Below are 18,771 nucleotides of genomic sequence, written 5' to 3' on the forward strand. Positions count from 1 at the left end.
ACCAATTTTAAAAGACACGCATACATATTTTGCTTTCAGAACTCATTTTGTCAAATGTCAAATTAGAAGACTCCAATCCCCATCAGTATTTGTAGTTAATAAGTTTTGATCTGTAAATTTGTTTCTTTCATCCCCTATTAATGACAAGCATAATACATTATTCTGTTTGAGCAACAGTACACAGTGAGAATAAAGTCTGCAGAATTGCAAAATTAAAAAAGATTTCCCCAATTTTTTAGAATGATCTAAAATATCAGTTGTTTACTCACAACTGAGTGTTCAGGACACTTAATGGTAAAATCTGCTTGAACTCTCAGCTTCAGATATTAAATTGAGGAGGAGATGGGGGGGGGGGGGGGAGGGAGGAGGAGAACAAAGGAGTACCTGGCATGGGATACTTTGTTACAGTGTCAGCACCCTTTATGTGGCGACTCTTTGCAGACCTTTGGTATTTACCTTGGGTATGCAAACCAAAGAATATCACTGTGACTTTTCACATGTGACAATAAAGTATCGTACTATTTATTGATGATAAATGGTTCCTGTTTTTATGTAATAGCACTAGGACAAATAAATTACATTTAAAATATTGGGTCCATTAAAGTATAGAAACAAATCACTGCCGTATATTAAACATATAAATACAGCAAATCATCACGGAAGTGATGGAATTGATTTGGGAAATGCTATTAACCCAAAATCACTCAACACCTGCACAGAGATTTTCAGCTGTGTTTCAATAAGTCAAATGTGCTTCAACTTCACTACAGCCTTGCTCTAGATATGGATGATATACTGAATCGCAGAGATGAGGCGATATTGCCTTTTTATATCAACAGTTTTGGATCAATCATGGCATTCTAGTAAAACATGCACCAATGAGAACCACTAGCTTTAATCATACCTACCACAAAAGGAAGAGACTAACTACAGGTGCACAACCTTTTATCCGAAATTCCAAATAACGAAAAGCTCCGAATAGCGGACATTTTTTCGGTCCTTGAAGAAAGGTCCTTGAAGACGTTCACCGAGGGCGGCCCGCAGAGGTGACAGCGGAACCTCCGGTCGGTCCTCGAAGAAAGGGGAACTAAATCCCCATTCATAAAAGAGAAGGTGAGGGTATATTGCGCGGGAGGGTTAATAATTGACAATCTGCTGCTGCCTGCCCGCTGAGTTAAAAAGTTCCCACGGTAGACTCACGATACACAGTGTATCGTGAGTCTTGCGTGGGAACTTTTTAACTCAGCGGGCAGGCAGCAGCAGATTGTCACTCCCTTCAGTTTCACCCCACCTACACCCCTCTGCTTCCCGGCCATGTGTGTGACCCCTTCCCTCCCCTCTCCAGCTCCCCGCCCATTGCACCGGCGCGGGGTCTTTGCACTGTCTTCACGTCGGCGATGCCAGCAGGTCAGTGACAGTCACCGGAGACTTCAGGACCAACGGGACACCGACCCCCAGGCCCACTGCAAGCACGGAGATCCCAGAGACCCACAGCCAGCAGCAGCCCAGCCCCGTTCCAACTCCAGAGGAAAACTGCAAACTGGTCGGAGACGTCAGGACCACCAGAAGCCGCTCCCCGATCGGGGAGCGGATTCCTCTGGAGTTGGAGGGGGAGGGGGGTATTGTGCTGTTTGATCGCCCCCTGCTATCCCAGGGACAGGGAGACACAGCGGCTTTTGAGAATGGTGGGCAATCACTTCCAAAGTTCTGCCCACACAGTCAGTACACCTCTCCTACACTTGTCTCCCGCACTAAGATCATCTCGCAGAGAATGATCCCAGCCTAACCCTCCCTATTCTCTCCAATTCTGCAAGAAAAAACTACATTGAAGACTCAAACTCGCGATCGAGTAACTGCCGGGATCGAGGCGCAAACTCGCGACCTTGCGAGGATGCTAGGAGACTGCAAGGTGACTTGGATAGGCTGGGTGAGTGGGCAAATGTTTGGCAGATGCAGTATAATGTGGATAAATATGAGGTTATCCATTTTGGTGGCAAAAACAGGAAAGCAGACTATTATCTAAATGGTGGCCGACTAGGAAAAGGGGAGATGCAGCGAGACCTGGGTGTCATGGTACACCAGTCATTGAAAGTAGGCATGCAGGTGCAGCAGGCAGTGAAGAAAGCGAATGGTATGTTAGCTTTCATAGCAAAAGGATTTGAGTATAGGAGCAGGGAGGTTCTACTGCAGTTGTACAGGGTCTTGGTGAGACCACACCTGGAGTATTGCGTACAGTTTTGGTCTCCAAATCTGAGGAAGGACATTATTGCCATAGAGGGAGTGCAGAGAAGGTTCACCAGACTGATTCCTGGGATGTCAGGACTGTCTTATGAAGAAAGACTGGATAGACTTGGTTTATACTCTCTAGAATTTAGGAGATTGAGAGGGGATCTTATAGAAACTTATAAAATTCTTAAGGGGTTGGACAGGATAGATGCAGGAAGATTGCTCCCGATGTTGGGGAAGTCCAGGACAAGGGGTCACAGCTTAAGGATAAGGGGGAAATCCTTTAAAACCGAGATGAGAAGAACTTTTTTCACACAGACAGTGGTGAATCTCTGGAACTCTCTGCCACAGAGGGTAGTCGAGGCCAGTTCATTGGCTATATTTAAGAGGGAGTTAGATGTGGCCCTTGTGGCTAAGGGGATCAGAAGGTATGGAGAGAAGGCAGGTACGGGATACCGAGTTGGATGATCAGCCATGATCATATTGAATGGCGGTGCAGGCTCGAAGGGCCGAATGGCCTACTCCTGCACCTAATTTCTATGTTTTTTTCTATGTTTCTATATGAGCCGAGCACTCTACCACTGAGCCAGCCGTTAAAATCTACGCTAAAAATCTTCCATTCCGAAAGCCGAAAAATTCCGAATTACGAAAAGTGTCTGGTCCCAAGGCTTTCGGATAAAGGGTTGTGCACCTGTACTTAGAATCTGGATATTTCTGCCAATAATACCCCATGAGAATGTCCTCAGTCTAACCACTTTCAGCAACTGCACATAGAAACATAGACATAGAAATTAGGTGCAGGAGTAGGCCATTCGGCCCTTCGAGCCTGCACCGCCATTCAATATGATCATGGCTGATCATCCAACTCAGTATCCCGTACCTGCCTTCTCTCCATACCCTCTGATCCCCTTAGCCACAAGGGCCACATCTAACTCCCTCTTAAATATAGCCAATGAACTGGCCTCGACTACCCTCTGTGGCAGGGAGTTCCAGAGATTCACCACTCTCTGTGTGAAAAAAGTTCTTCTCATCTCGGTTTTAAAGGATTTCCCCCTTATCCTTAAGCTGTGACCCCTTGTCCTGGACTTCCCCAACATCGGGAGCAATCTTCCTGCATCTAGCCTGTCCAACCCCTTAAGAATTTTGTAAGCTTCTATAAGATCCCCTCTCAATCTCCTAAATTCTAGAGAGCATAAACCAAGTCTATCCAGTCTTTCTTCATAAGACAGTCCTGACATCCCAGGAATCAGTCTGGTGAACCTTCTCTGCACTCCCTCTATGGCAATAATGTCCTTCCTCAGATTGGGAGACCAAAACTGTACGCAATACTCCAGGTGTGGTCTCACCAAGACCCTGTACAACTGCAGTAGAACCTCCCTGCTCCTATACTCAAATCCTTTTGCTATGAAAGCTAACATACCATTCGCTTTCTTCACTGCCTGCTGCACCTGCATGCCTACTTTCAATGACTGGTGTACCATGACACCCAGGTCTCGCTGCATCTCCCCTTTTCCTAGTCGGCCACCATTCAGATAATATTCTGCTTTCCTGTTTTTGCCACCAAAATGGATAACCTCACATTTATCCACATTATACTGCATCTGCCAAACATTTGCCCACTCACCCAGCCTATCCAAGTCACCTTGCAGTCTCCTAGCATCCTCCTCACAGCTAACACTGCCCCCCAGCTTAGTGTCATCCGCAAACTTGGAGATATTGCCTTCAATTCCCTCATCCAGATCATTAATATATATTGTAAATAGCTGGGGTCCCAGCACTGAGCCTTGCGGTACCCCACTAGTCACTGCCTGCCATTGTGAAAAGGACCCGTTTACTCCTACTCTTTGCTTCCTGTTTGCCAGCCAGTTCTCTATCCACATCAATACTGAACCCCCAATGCCGTGTGCTTAGAATTAGAAGTGAACATGTTTAATGTTGACTACACTGATCTTGATGTTCAATATCATTCATTTATCGAGAGAGATTGTGAGCATGCCAGAGGGTGGACATTGAGATTGTTTTACCAACTGACTCTTTACTTGAAGCAACAACTTCTTATGCAGCATTATTACCGTGGCAAAACGTCGCCCATTCCTTCTCTCCAGAGATGCTGCCTCACCTGCTGAGTTACTCAAGCATTTTGTGTCTACCTTCAATTTAAACCAGCATCTGCAGTTCCTTCTTTGACAGGAGTAGAGATGTTAAAGACATAGGGATTCAGAACACAAATTCCATAACCTAGAGGCAAGCTTAAAGCATGGCTATAAATAGTTGAGAAATTATAACAGTGAATGAACAAGATGTCAGAATTGATCGAGTACATAAATCTGGCAAATTTGTTGGGGAAATGGCGAAACATGGGATGTGGTGTAGGCAGGGCAAGTCATTTGAAAACAAGGATAAGGATTTTAACATTGAAGAGTTAAATTGGTAGTCAGTCCAAGTCAATAAATACAAGAGCAATGGATGAAAAATGCTTTCCACCTAACCCTAGTTCTCCAAAGAGTAATTATTTAATTCTCCAATGATGTTTCTTGACTTGAGTACTTCCAACAAATTGTTTTTAGTGCAAAAGCCTATGATTCTTGTATCAGTGCATCAAGGTCTGAGCTCCAATTGTGAATGTACCAGACATCAAAGGACGATGCTCAGTATTACTAATGGAATCAGCTTCTCATACAAATAAATTGCACATTTTTTATGCTTAGACAGATTTTAAAGATTTAAAGAAATTAAGAAACAACTTTCATTTAGTTTGTACCTTGAAATAGGAAATATGATTAAACTAAATATAATGGTAAATAACATTTAAATACATTTTTAAGATTTCTCAAAGAATATGCTATTATCCTTATAACTATAAAACTCTGAGTGTGCGAGTGTGAGTGTTTTCACATCTTCTCACAAAAACGACACGCAAACGGGAACATTTTTACATATTCCGGTAGAGATTTACCCTCTGGAGTCTGAAATTGGCTTATCTGAAAATGTAGTGCTTTATTTTTTAATCTAGTTATTAATAAAAATCTTCACAAATCCAATAAAACTTTGAAATCAAAATGCCTGTTTTTCGCTGATGACGTGACGATGGATCTGCCTGCCTGCCGTCTGCTCGTGCTGCAACTGATGTCACTTCCCACCCCTCCCTCCTCCACCCGTATACCAAAGTCGCCCTGTCGACTGAATACCAAAGATCATAGCTGAAGACTGTGGCACGCGCTGCGAGTGAAGAACGAGCAAGTCAGGCCCTGTACTAGAGCTCTCGGGTCCAGTCCGTCGCTGCCGAAAAACCTTGGAAAAAATCCCTGCTGTCTTCTTGTTCGTGCTGCGAGTTACGTCACCCCCCCCGGACCACTCCCCTCGTACTTGGGTGCAGCCTGCAGCCTTTAGGAACCAGCCCTCCCCTCTGACGACGCACCCCCCACCCACCTCTCAAACTCTACCCCCTCCCTTTCTGCCCCCCCCCTCCATGCTCCCTCTCTGCCCCCTCACGCTCCCTCCCCCCCCCTCTCTGTGCCTCTGTGTCGGCCTCTGTGCCCCTCCCCATACCTCTGTGCCCCCCCTGTGCCTCTGTGGCCCCCCCGTGCCTCTGTGCCCCCCCCGTGCTTGTGCCCCCCCCCGTGCCTCTGTGCCCCCCCCGTGCCTCTGTTCCCCCCCCGTGCCTCTGTGCCCCCCTCCCCGTGCCTCTGTTCCCCCCCTCCCCGTGCCTCTGTTCCCCCCCTCCCCGTGCCTCTGTTCCCCCCCTCCCCGTGCCTCTGTTCCCCCCCTCCCCGTGCCTCTGTTCCCCCCCTCCCCGTGCCTCTGTTTCCCTCTCTGAGCCTGTGTTTCCCTCTGTGTTCCTCTCCCTCTACCCTCTCCCCCTCTAGCCGCGCCTGCGAGTTGGGGGCTATGCGTGAGTGGATAGGGCGGGGAATGGGGTAAAAGGAATGAATAATATTAATATAATTTCAATAGGGGTGGTTAGTGTGTGTGTGTGTGTGTGTGTGTGTGTGTGTGTGTGTGTGTGGGAGGTGGTTAGTGTGTGTATGGGAGTTGGTTAGTGTGTGTGTGTGTGTGTGTGTGTGTGTGTGTGTGTGTGTGTGTGTGTGGTTTGTATGTGTGTGATGCCGCAGGCCGCCCCCTCCCCCCGCAAGTGTGCATTGAGGGGACGAGACCCAACGGGTCCCACTTGGTCTAGTTAAAATTAAAAATCCTTGGAAAAATGATCCTGTTATATTTTTAGCCAGCATAAGACTAAGTAATAAGATACCATCAAAATATAGCAAAAGAAAGTGAGAGCAGAAAGAAATAAAAAGATTGCAATTGTTTTGACAAGTCAAAAGAACGAGTAGATCTGGTGTCTAAATAGAACAATGAGCTATTCTGCAGTATCTAACTTGAGTCATAAAACAATATGTAACAAAACTGATCATGCCTAACATTTGTTTGTCAGTGAAGATAGAAACAAAATGGTGGAATAACTTAACAGGACAGGCATCATCTCTGGAGAGAAGGAATGGGTGACGTTTCGGGTTCAGACCGTTCTTCAGTCTTATTCAGTCTGACGAAACGTTTCAACTCGAAACGTCACCCGTCCCTTCTCTCCAGAGATTTTGCTTGTCCTGTTGAGTTACTCCACCATTTTGTGCGTATATTCTGTGTCAACCAGCATCTGCAATTCTTTGTGAAAGAAAGAACTGCAGATGCTGGTTTAAAATCGAAGATAGGCATAAAATGCTGGGGTAACTCAGAGGGACAGGCAGTATCTCTTGAGAGAAGGGATAGGTGACATTTCGGATCAAGACGCTTCTTCAGACTGATGTCAGTGGAATGGGCGGTACAGAGATAAAATGTAGTTGGAGACAGTAAGACTGGTCGGAGAACAGGGAAGTGAGAGGGGATGGAGAGAGAGAGGGAAAGCAAGGGCTACTTGAAGTTAGAGAAGTCAATGTTCATACCTCATACTGCCGGGGTGTAAGCTACTCAAGTGAAATATGAGGTGCTGTTCCTCCAATTTGCGCTGGGCCTCACTCTGACAATGGAGGAGGCCTAGGACAGAAGTTTATATTTCCTACACATTTGTTTGTCAGTGTTGATCACTGGCCCTGTTTTCACTTGGTAAAAGTTTGCTTATGAAGTTGAATAAAAAACAAGTAAAACAAAATTGTAGCAAATGATGACTGAGCTCCTGGAAACAGCCTGCATCGTAATACCCGGAAGTAAGAAGTTCATTAATCAATGTAAAACCAGAAGGCTTTGAGCACATTGGGAAGCTCATATGATTAGTATTGTCTGTATACAATTCAGGTATTACTGAACAAACTCAGTTCAGCAAAATACACAGGCTTTCTAGCATACCCATCATTACATATTTTTACATAATTTCTATGGGAGATGGTGGAGGCAGTGGGATATGTGCATAATTAATTGACAGGCAGAGTTCAAGTGAGAAATAGAAAGACATCTTAGATGCATTTTTACACCATCCCTCAGAATGAAAAAAAAAGAAGAAAATTAGAGACAAAGAAGGGAGAAAATAAAATAGTAAACAAAATAAAGCTTCCACTAAAATAAACTCAATGGGATTCTAACAAATAGCATGTGGTTAACACAAAAATAACACCATTTGGTTTTCACACAGAAAACAGAACCAGAATAAATGGACAGACACAAGAGTAACTCAGTGGGTCAGACAGGCTCTCTGCAGAAAATGGATAGGCAACGTTTCGGGTCAGAACCCTTCTTCAGACTGATTGTAGTAGGAAGTGGGAAAAAAAAAAACTGGAAGCGAAGAAAAAACAGGACAAATCAGGGCAGGCATCAGAGGACCTCAGTCAAGGGGATTCTCCAATAGGATATCTGTTGGCTAGGGACAGATCCGAGCCCAAGAGGTATACATAAAACATGTGGAGCTAGTTAACCACCTTTTAGTGGAGGGGTGGGGGATTATGGGGGAGAAGATGGGGGAGAGAGCTAGCTCACGGGTGAGGAAGATATTTTTCTTAAGAGTTACCTAAAAGTGGAGAATTCCATGCTCTTGCCGTCGGGTTGTAAGCTACTGAAGGGAAATATGAGGTGCTCTTCTTCCAGAATAATTGGGCCTTTTTCAGGTGTGTGTTTCTATGTCTACTGATATCTCAAAAATAGATGAGAGGATATGTTGTAACGAGTTTTTGTCGCATGGATCTTAGAAAGTTTTCAGGCAGGTGGATCAAGTGGTTAGGAATACAAATGGCATATAGGCTCCCTCTGCCTTACAGGGAGTTTGTGCCCAGCAGAAGTCCACATTGTGATTTCCTGTAACATGAATCTGCATCATGTGCACAGACATCACAAAATGATAGTTAAGAAATGCATTTTGAGTTAATTTACTTTTTCACATAAATTCCAAAAGAGTGAACTGTATTCCATTGCTCAAATTTTTGGGTAGGAAATTGAGAATTTCCACAATTCAAATGGTTGTAACAGGGGTCGTCCTTATTGGCCTTTATTGCAATAGAGTTGGAACTGAGTAGTAAATATTGTTACATTTGTGCGGGGTACCGATTAATGTCACACCTGGGGTGCTGGGCAAAGTTTTGGTTGTGAGGCAGATTGCAGTGGAGGCTGTTCAAAAGAGATTCACTAGGGTTGTCCTATCATAATCTAAACAAATTAAATCTATATTCCTTTGAGTTTAAAAACATGAGGGTGACCTTCTTAAAACATGCCTTCTTCTTAGGCAGTGTGACAGGGTAGATGAGATGTTTTCACTAATGGGAAAATGTCAAATGAGGGGTTAAAGTTACAAGATTAGGTGGTGGTCATAGAACTGAAGGGCATAGGAACTACTTCCCACACAGAGGCTGGAGAATCTCCAAAGCATCTCTGCCTCGAAGGATTGTGGAGGCTAGATCAATGTGGGTTTTTTTTTTTTTAAATTTACATTTTTAAAGATTTTTTTTAATTTAAATTTTCAAGATTACGGAATTAATAGCTATGAGGAACTAGCAGGGAAGAGATGCATCTACAGTAGATCAGCCATGATCATACTGAATGACGAGGCACTCTTGAAGAGCCTTGTGGCCTACTCTTGCTCCTATGTTCTTATATATGCATCATCTAAGTGCCAGGTGGAATAATTTACCGTATTTCCCAGCAATGAAGACGCTATTTTTGAACCCAAAAATAAGGGTACGAAAGGCACGAAAATTTACCTGCATCTCTCTCTCTCCCCCTCCCCCCCCACCCCCCCCCTCTCTCTCCCCCTCTCCCTGCGAGCTGACCTTGGGCGCAACAGCCAGACCTTGGGCAATAAGCCGAGCTGGGAACTGCAGCCATTCGCGGGGCAAGTGAGCCGACCTGGGCACAACAGCCAGACCTGAGGCGAGCGAGCCAACCTGGGAACTGCAGCCATTCGCGGGGCACGCAGCTGACCTGGGTGTCACAGCCAAACCTGGGGCAAGCGAGCCAACCTGGGCACTGCAGCCAGTCCCGTGGCACACAGGAGACCGGGGAACTGCAGCCATTCGTGGGGCACGCAACCAATCTGGGAACTGCAGCCAGACCTGGGGCAAGCAATCCGACCTGGGAACTGCAGCTAGTCCCGAGGCACGTAGGCGATGTTGCCGACCCCTGGACGAAACCAAACCCTTGATCATGTCCCACCATCCTTTTTCCAAAATTTAGCAACTTAAATTGGGGGCTGGTCTTCGACGCAGGTGCGTCTTCATTGCCGGGAAATACGGTACCTCTCTTTGGCTTTCACGGTCATCCATGAAACAGTACTTCATATAAAGCAATAATTATACCTACTTCCAAAATTAGCCTGCATATTCAATTTACTATAACTACCTTAAAGAAAATAGAGATAATATTTACCAACTGCAGTTTCACTGTAAACTACCTACAGTAAAACTCCGATAAGCAGTTTGACATCCATCTCACTGGAAGATGTTTCCCATGAAACTCACCCGACTCTTTTATTTTACTCTGTTTAAACTCATCCAGATCATACCAGGTTCACCACAAAATTTATACTATAGGTTTACTACAGATTTTCCAGCACCTTGGTTCTAGAGACTTGCTGGATAATCAGATTTTGCCGGACCAACAGAGGTCACAACCTCCGAGAAGTCAAACGGCACAAAACGGTCTGCCTAGGCCATCGGGGACAGCAATACAGGCCCGCAAAGTTGGCCTCGGATGTTGGCTATGGGCATGGATCTACCGGCACTGGACTGTTCCAGAGTCCCGGCCTCAGGAGACATATTCGACATGCCAGTTAGCTGCGGAAGTCCCGGGAGGTATTCTGGGGGGGAAGAGGGGGTGTGGGTTTGGGGGGGGGGGGGGGGGGAGTTCAAGTGGGCTCTGAGAATTTTGGCTGCATTAAAGAAATTGCCGGAAAATTGGTGGTGGACCTGTACTGGGCAACAACTCAAAAATAAGAATTTAAAGCATTTTGGGATATTACAAGAGATAACATCCAATAGATCATAAAATCAGCCCAGAAAACACCATCAAAGTCTCTACTGTGGCATTATAACAGAGTTTTACTGTAATGATAGTAATGTGTTTAAGCCAGATACTAAAATAGATTAATTAAAAGCTACTTACAAAGCCAGCCGGCTCAAGACATATTGAACATGTTCACATTCTGCAGCGAGAAGTGGTCTTGCTTTGGTAAAACAGCAAATAGCATTTTTAAGCACTTGAAGTAGTGGCAAAGGCACCTGCCATTTTCCAGCATGCCATTCAGTTACCTGTTTGAGAGAAGGCAGAAAGTTATTGGCTGATTTCTGTGCCTGCTACTTTTTGCATCAGTTTCTGAAAGTTTGTAGATGAAATGTAAATCTTTATTTTAAACTTTACACTTCAGTTGATCTCATATATAAAAATTAGCAAAACATTAAATTGGACATATGGCTTTCAGGTTACAAAATTTAATCTCCCACTCCAGTGCTCAACTTAACACATCCAAAGAAAGAGTTCAGTGACACTGAGTTGAGGGGCGACATGCACTTGACATCTGGCTCCTCAACTTAAGCCAGGTTATTGCTGGAAATATCCCAATTCCATCCATTTAAATAGAGTTACTGACCTAGATTGAAAAGTACAGCTAAATGCCTCCCATTGTCTTTAATTAGATTTTATGAACTAATTAAAAAAATGATTGCACCACTTCTTTCATTTTTTAAAAAACATTTTTAAACGTTTTATTGGCCTTCGACAGAGCAAGCTGTCAGATGGCAGCAAGGGCTAAGAGTCTGCTATCCGAGGCTACCAGTAATCAAAATGCTTTGCTTCAGGAGACGGCTATGGCAGCAAGGCCATAAGCTCATTTAGATCTGCAAGAACATGTGTGGTTGCAAGGATGATATAAGAGGCAAGCAGAGAAGATAGAAGCTACAACAAGCAGAAGAATTTCTTCTACACTTTCATAAGCCACACGCTCACATTTAAAGGCAAACATTCCATGAGCTTTTTGATTATTGTACATTCAAATTGCCATGTACCTCCACAAAGTACCATACTTGTCTTAACTCAGATGCAGACAACATTATGCTTCCCCATGTTAAATTCCAACTATATGTCTCCTGCACGTTAACTTAGTCTATATTTTTTAATGTAATTTCCACCCTCCACCACAAGATTTTGCTTCCCACCTGACCATTATCTGAAAACTTCAATTTTCAATTCATCTTTCCTTCACCGGTCATTGTTAAAAGGATAACAAGCAACCTCTTGACTTCTGTCCCTTTATCCACACAAATAATTATTAGCAGTTATAAGGTTACTGAATAAGAGTAATACAACATGGAATTACTCCATGGCCCTCGACACATTAAGCATGTGCTGTCCTTCAAGAACTCAATTTCACAAATATCACTTTCTTCACCCACATTCTCAACAATACCCCTCAGATTCTCTCACACGTGCGCATGCGCACGGACACACACACGCGCGCAGACCAATTTATGAATTTTGCCCAACGCATCACCGGTTCCTCACTCCCCTCCATTGAGTCTGTCCAAAGCAAGCGTTGTCTGCGAAGGGCGCTCAGCATCGCCAAGGACTGCTCTCACCCCAACCATGGACTGTTTACCCTCCTACCATCTGGGAGGCGCTACAGGTCTCTCCGTTGCCGGACCAGCAGGTCCAGGAACAGCTTCTTCCCTGCGGCTGTCACACTACTCAACAATGTACCTCGGTGACTGCCAACAACCCCCCCCCCCCCCCCCCCCCCCCCCCCCCCCCCCGGACACTCCTCCCACAGGAAAAACACTATGACTGTATGCATGTAAATAGATTTTTTATTGAAATCATATTCTATGTCGCTCTTCCAGGGAGATGCTAACTGCATTTTGTTGTCTCTGTACTGTACACTGACAATGACAATTAAAGTTGAATCTGAATCTGAATCTTATGAATCCTTATGTCTTCGCGATGTTGGAAGAAACCAGAGCCCCTGGCAGAAACTTATGCATGCAGGGGGAGACAATGCAAACACACATACCATAGTTCAGGGCTGAACACAGGTCACCAATAGAAACATAGAAACATTGAAAATAGGTGCAGAAGTAGGCCATTTGGCCCTTCGAGCCTGCACCGCCATTCAATATGATCATGGCTGATCATCCAACTCAGTATCCTGTACCTGCCTTCTCTCCATACCCCCTGATCCCTTTAGCCACAAGGGCCACATCTAACTCCCTCTTAAATATAGCCAATGAACTGGCCTCAACTACCTTCTGTGGCAGAGAATTCCAGAGATTCGCCACTCTCTGTGTGAAAAATGTTTTCCTCATCTAGGTCCTAAAAGATTTCCCCCTTATCCTTAAACTGTGACCCCTTGTTCTGGACTTCCCCAACATCAGGAACAATCTTCCTGCATCTAGCCTGTCCAACCCCTTAAGAATTTTGTAAGTTTCTATAAGATCCCCCCTCAATCTTCTAAATTCTAGCGAGTACAAGCCGAGTCTATCCAGTCTTTCTTAGTAAGTTTTATTTATATAGCACGTTTTAAATCAACTCGCATTGACACCAAAGTGCTCTACATAATTAAATAATAAGTTTCCATACAAACCATAGAAAAAGGTTAAAAAATCTGCAGCAAGTAGTGCCTTTCAACTTTGTCAAAGCACCCAAGCCACCATTTGCAGTAAGTACTGCCTTTCAACTTAAAGCCAAAGCACACAAGCCACCATTTGCAGTAAGTAGTCCCTTTCAACTTCAAGCCAAAGCTACCACGCCCCCATTTGTAGTAAATACTGCATTTTAACTTCAAGCCATTGCACCCAAGCCACCACCTGCAGTAAGTAGTGCCTTTCAACTTCAAGCCACACCCAAGCCACCATCTGCAGTAAGTAGTGCCTTTCAACTTCAAGCCACACCCAAGCCTCCATCTGCAGCAAGTAGTGCCTTTCAACTTCGTCAAAGCTCCCAAGCCACCATTTGCAGTAAGTAGTGCCTTTAAACTTCATGCCACCATTTGCAGTAAGTGGTGTCTTTCAACTTCAAGCCATTGCACCCAAGCCATCATTTGCAGTGTAGTACCTTTCAACTTCAAAGCTCCCAAGCCACCATTTGCAGTAAGTGGTGCCTTTCAACTTCAAGCCATTGCACCCAAGCCACCATTTGCAGTAAGTACTGCCTTTCAACTGCAAGCCAAAGCACCCAAGCCACCATTTGCAGTAGCGTCTTTCAACTTCATGCCACCATTTGCAGTAAGTAGTACCTTTCAACTTCAAGTCAATGCACCCACGCCCCCCCATTTGCAGTAAGTAGTGCCTTTCAACTTCAAGCCAATGCACTCACTCCCCCCATTTGCAGTAAGTAGTGCCTTTCAACTTCAAGCCACACCCAAGCCATCATTCGCATGAAGTAGTGCCTTTCAACTTCAAGCCAAAGCATCCAATCCACCATTTGCAGTAAATAGTGCCTTTCACCTTCATGCCACCATTTGCAGTAAGTGGTGTCTTTCAACTTCAAGCCACACCCAAGCCACCATTGCGGGCTTTCTGGAGCGCTAGTATGAACCATTTTAGAACCAATAGACTTTTTTTTTTGCAAGCTTTAGAACCAATAGACTTTTTTTTTGCAAGCTTTAGAACCAATAGACATTTTTTGCAATCTTTAGAACCAATAGACATTTTTTGCAAGCTTTAGAACCAATAGTCATTTTTTTGCGAGCTTTAGAACCAATAGACATTTTTTGGCAAGCTTTAGAACCGATAGACTTGGCTGGTATGCAAATTGTGCGCCAAATGGATTCTTGGGCTGGCGCCTCAGTCAATCAAGCCTGTTGTGCTGGCAACTCACTCACTCACGGCTGGTGGGCTGGTAGTTGACTCACGGCTAATCCTTGAAATTCTATTTCAAGCAGGGTATAAGGCCACCAAATTCAAGTGCAGTTTCTTACCACTTCTAGCAGGGTGCAAGGCCACCAAATTCAAGTGCAGTTTCAAGTAGGGTGCAAAGCCACTAAAGACAGCGAGTCGTGACCTCTCCATCTTGCAGAGACTGAGCCACACCCACAATTCCAGGTTTTATAACGCCTCCCCCCCCCCCCCCACTGGAAAAGGTGTGGCTTTCATGGAGTGATTGACAGGAGAGAGATTCTCAACATTTAAAAAAAAACTAATAACACTTTTATTTTTCATTGATGGGAAGAATTCTCTGCATCTGCTCAGCGGAGGGGGACCGAGTAACATGGCCAAAAATCACAGCCGTAAGTGGTAGCGTTTTATCTAAAATCAATATACAGTGCAAACAGGAAGTAAGTGCATTTACATTAGTGCCTTTTAACTTCAAGCCAAAGCACCCAAGCCAACATTTGCAGTAAGTAGTGCCTTTCAACTTCAAGCCAATGCACCCAAGCCACCATTTGCAGTAAGTAGTGCCTTTTCTACTTCAAGCCAAAGCTCCTAAGCCACCATTTGCAGTAAGTAGTGGCTTTCAACTTCAAACCAAAGCTCCCAAGCCACCACTTGCAGTAAGTAGTGCCTTTCAATTTCATGCCACCATTTGCAATGCCTTTCAACTTAATGCCAAAGCACCCAAGCTACAATTTGCAGTAAGTAGTGCCTTTCAACTTAAAGCCAAAGCACCCAAGCCACCATTTGCAGTAAGTAGTGCCTTTCAACTTCAAGCCAAAGCTCCCACACCCCCATTTGCAGTAAGTAATGCATTTTAACTTCAAGCCATTGCACCCAAGCCACCATCTGCAGTAAGTAGTGCCTTTCAACTTCAAGCCACACCCAAGCCACCATTGCGGGCTTTCTGGAGCGCTAGTATGAACCATTTTAGAACCAATAGACTTTTTTTTTTGCAAGCTTTAGAACCAATAGACTTTTTTTTTGCAAGCTTTAGAACCAATAGACATTTTTTGCAATCTTTAGAACCAATAGACATTTTTTGCAAGCTTTAGAACCAATAGTCATTTTTTTGCGAGCTTTAGAACCAATAGACATTTTTTGGCAAGCTTTAGAACCGATAGACTTGGCTGGTATGCAAATTGTGCGCCAAATGGATTCTTGGGCTGGCGCCTCAGTCAATCAAGCCTGTTGTGCTGGCAACTCACTCACTCACGGCTGGTGGGCTGGTAGTTGACTCACGGCTAATCCTTGAAATTCTATTTCAAGCAGGGTATAAGGCCACCAAATTCAAGTGCAGTTTCTTACCACTTCTAGCAGGGTGCAAGGCCACCAAATTCAAGTGCAGTTTCAAGTAGGGTGCAAAGCCACTAAAGACAGCGAGTCGTGACCTCTCCCTCCTCCATCTTGCAGAGACTGAGCCACACCCACAATTCCAGGTTTTATAACCCCTCCCCCCCCCCCCACTGGAAAAGGTGTGGCTTTCATGGAGTGATTGACAGGAGAGAGATTCTCAACATTTAAAAAAAAACTAATAACACTTTTATTTTTCATTGATGGGAAGAATTCTCTGCATCTGCTCAGCGGAGGGAGACCGAGTAACATGGCCAAAAATCACAGCCGTAAGTGGTAGCGTTTTATCTAAAATCAATATACAGTGCAAACAGGAAGTAAGTGCATTTACATTAGTGCCTATTAACTTCAAGCCAAAGCACCCAAGCCAACATTTGCAGTAAGTAGTGCCTTTCAACTTCAAGCCAATGCACCCAAGCCACCATTTGCAGTAAGTAGTGCCTTTTCTACTTCAAGCCAAAGCTCCTAAGCCACCATTTGCTATAAGTAGTGGCTTTCAACTTCAAACCAAAGCTCCCAAGCCACCACTTGCAGTAAGTAGTGCCTTTCAACCTCATGCCACCATTTGCAATGCCTTTCAACTTAATGCCAAAGCACCCAAGCTACAATTTGCAGTAAGTAGTGCCTTTCAACTTAAAGCCAAAGCACCCAAGCCACCATTTGCAGTAAGTAGTGCCTTTCAACTTCAAGCCAACGCTCCCACACCCCCATTTGCAGTAAGTAATGCATTTTAACTTCAAGCCATTGCACCCAAGCCACCATCTGCAGTAAGTAGTGCCTTTCAACTTCAAGCCACACCCAAGCCACCATTTGCAGTAAGTAGTGCCTTTCAACTTCATGCCACCATTTGCAGTAAGTGGTGTCTTTCAACTTCAAGCCATTGCACCCAAGCCACACCCAAGCCATCATTTGCTGTAAGTGGTGTCTTTCAACTTCAAGCCATTGCACCCAAGCCACACCCAAGCCACCACTTGCAGTAAGTAGTGCCTTTCAATTTCATGCCACCATTTGCAATGCCTTTCAACTTAATGCCAAAGCACCCAAGCTACAATTTGCAGTAAGTAGTGCCTTTCAACTTAAAGCCAAAGCACCCAAGCCACCATTTGCAGTAAGTAGTGCCTTTCAACTTCAAGCCAAAGCTCCCACACCCCCATTTGCAGTAAGTAATGCATTTTAACTTCAAGCCATTGCACCCAAGCCACCATCTGCAGTAAGTAGTGCCTTTCAACTTCAAGCCACACCCAAGCCACCATTTGCAGTAAGTAGTGCCTTTCAACTTCAAGCCACACCCAAGCCACCATTTGCAGTAAGTAGTGCCTTTCAACTTCAAGCCAAAGCTCCCAAGCCTCCATTTGCAGTACGTAGTGCCTTTCAACTTCATGCCACCATTTGCAGTAAGTGGTGTCTTTCAACTTCAAGCCATTGCACCCAAGCCACACCCAAGCCATCATTTGCAGTAAGTGGTGTCTTTCAACTTCAAGCCACACCCAAGCCACCATTTGCAGTAAGTAGTGCCTTTCAACTTCAAGCCACACCCAAGCCATCGTTTGCAGTAAGTGGTGTCTTTCAACTTCAAACCACACCCAAGCCACCATTAGGGAAGGGGGCGCTGCACTGCAGCAGCCTGTCGGCAGCGTGTCCGTGATTTTTCAATTTTTAAATTTTTTTTTAGTATGTTTAAAAGTCTTTTTTTTAATGTTTCTTTGTGTGTTTTGTGTGGGGGGTGGTGTGGGGGGGTAAGGGGGAAACCGTTTCGGCCGCCTCCTCCATGGAGAGGCGACTTTTTCCAGGTCGCCTCCCCCGTGGCCTAACATCGAGGATCGGGCGGCCTTTCCCGGAGACGCGCCCGGAGCTTCAGCGGCGGGCGCAGCGTGGACTCTCGGCGCGGAGCAGGTGAGACCTCACTGGGGCTCGCTGGAGGGGAGCGCTCCGTTACGCTGGCCCGCGGCAGCCGGCAGCCTGAAGCAGCGGTCTGCAGAACTCCAACTGGTGCGGCATCTACAGCCCGGGATCCCTCGTGGAGGACCCGGGGGGAAGAAAAAGCTTCCACCGCCGGCCCGCGGCCGTCTTCTACCGCGGGTGCGGCATGGACTTACCATCTCCCCTGGAGGGGAGCTTCGACCGCCGGCCCTGCAGACTGCGGTGCTTCCGGCTGCGGCACGGCAGGTACTTTAAAACTTTGACCGCCGGCGTGCGGCCTACACCAGCCCGAAGCCGCGGTCTCTGGTTGAGAAGAGCCGATCCTGGAGCAACGGCTGTGGAGGGTGGAGGTCCCGACCACGGGGGAAAATGGAGGAGGACTGGCCAAGTTCTGTGCCTTCCACCACAGTGATGAATGCTGTGGTGGATGTTTGTGTAAAATTTTTATTGTGGTTGTGTGTTCTTTATTACTGTACCGCTGCTGGCAACCCAAATTCCACCGACCTTGGTTGTGTGGCAATTAAATTATATCTATCTATCTATTAGCAGTAAGAAGTGCCTTTTCTGCTTCAAGCCAAAGCAACCAAGCCACCATTTGCTGTAAGTAGTGGCTTTCAACTTCAAACCAAAGCTCCCAAGCCACCACTTGCAGTAAGTAGTGCCTTTCAACTTCATGCCACCATTTGCAATGCCTTTCAACTTAATGCCAAAGCACCCAAGCTACAATATGCAGTAAGTAGTGCCTTTCAACTTAAAGCCAAAGCACACAAGCCACCATTTGCAGTAAGTAGTGCCTTTCAACTTCAAGCCAAAGCTCCCACGCCCCCATTTGTAGTAAATAATGCATTTTAACTTCAAGCCATTGCACCCAAGCCACCATCTGCAGTAAGTAGTGCCTTTCAACTTCAAGCCACACCCAAGCCACCATTTGCAGTAAGTA

General features: G+C 45.3%; 1 protein-coding gene across 2 annotated transcripts in view; it reads right to left on the reverse strand.

The window, feature by feature from the left end:
- znf654 (zinc finger protein 654) overlaps positions 1-18,771 on the reverse strand; it is a 73,238-nt gene that overhangs the window by 32,575 nt on the left and 21,892 nt on the right. For both annotated transcript variants that reach the window (XM_033032603.1, XM_033032601.1), the window contains exon 2: positions 10,801-10,946. In XM_033032603.1, coding sequence (XP_032888494.1) covers positions 10,801-10,946 — 146 coding nt within the window. The remainder of the gene's footprint in view (positions 1-10,800; positions 10,947-18,771) is intronic.

The sequence above is a fragment of the Amblyraja radiata genome, chromosome 14, assembly GCF_010909765.2.
Source record: "Amblyraja radiata isolate CabotCenter1 chromosome 14, sAmbRad1.1.pri, whole genome shotgun sequence".
Classification (NCBI taxonomy): domain Eukaryota; kingdom Metazoa; phylum Chordata; class Chondrichthyes; order Rajiformes; family Rajidae; genus Amblyraja; species Amblyraja radiata.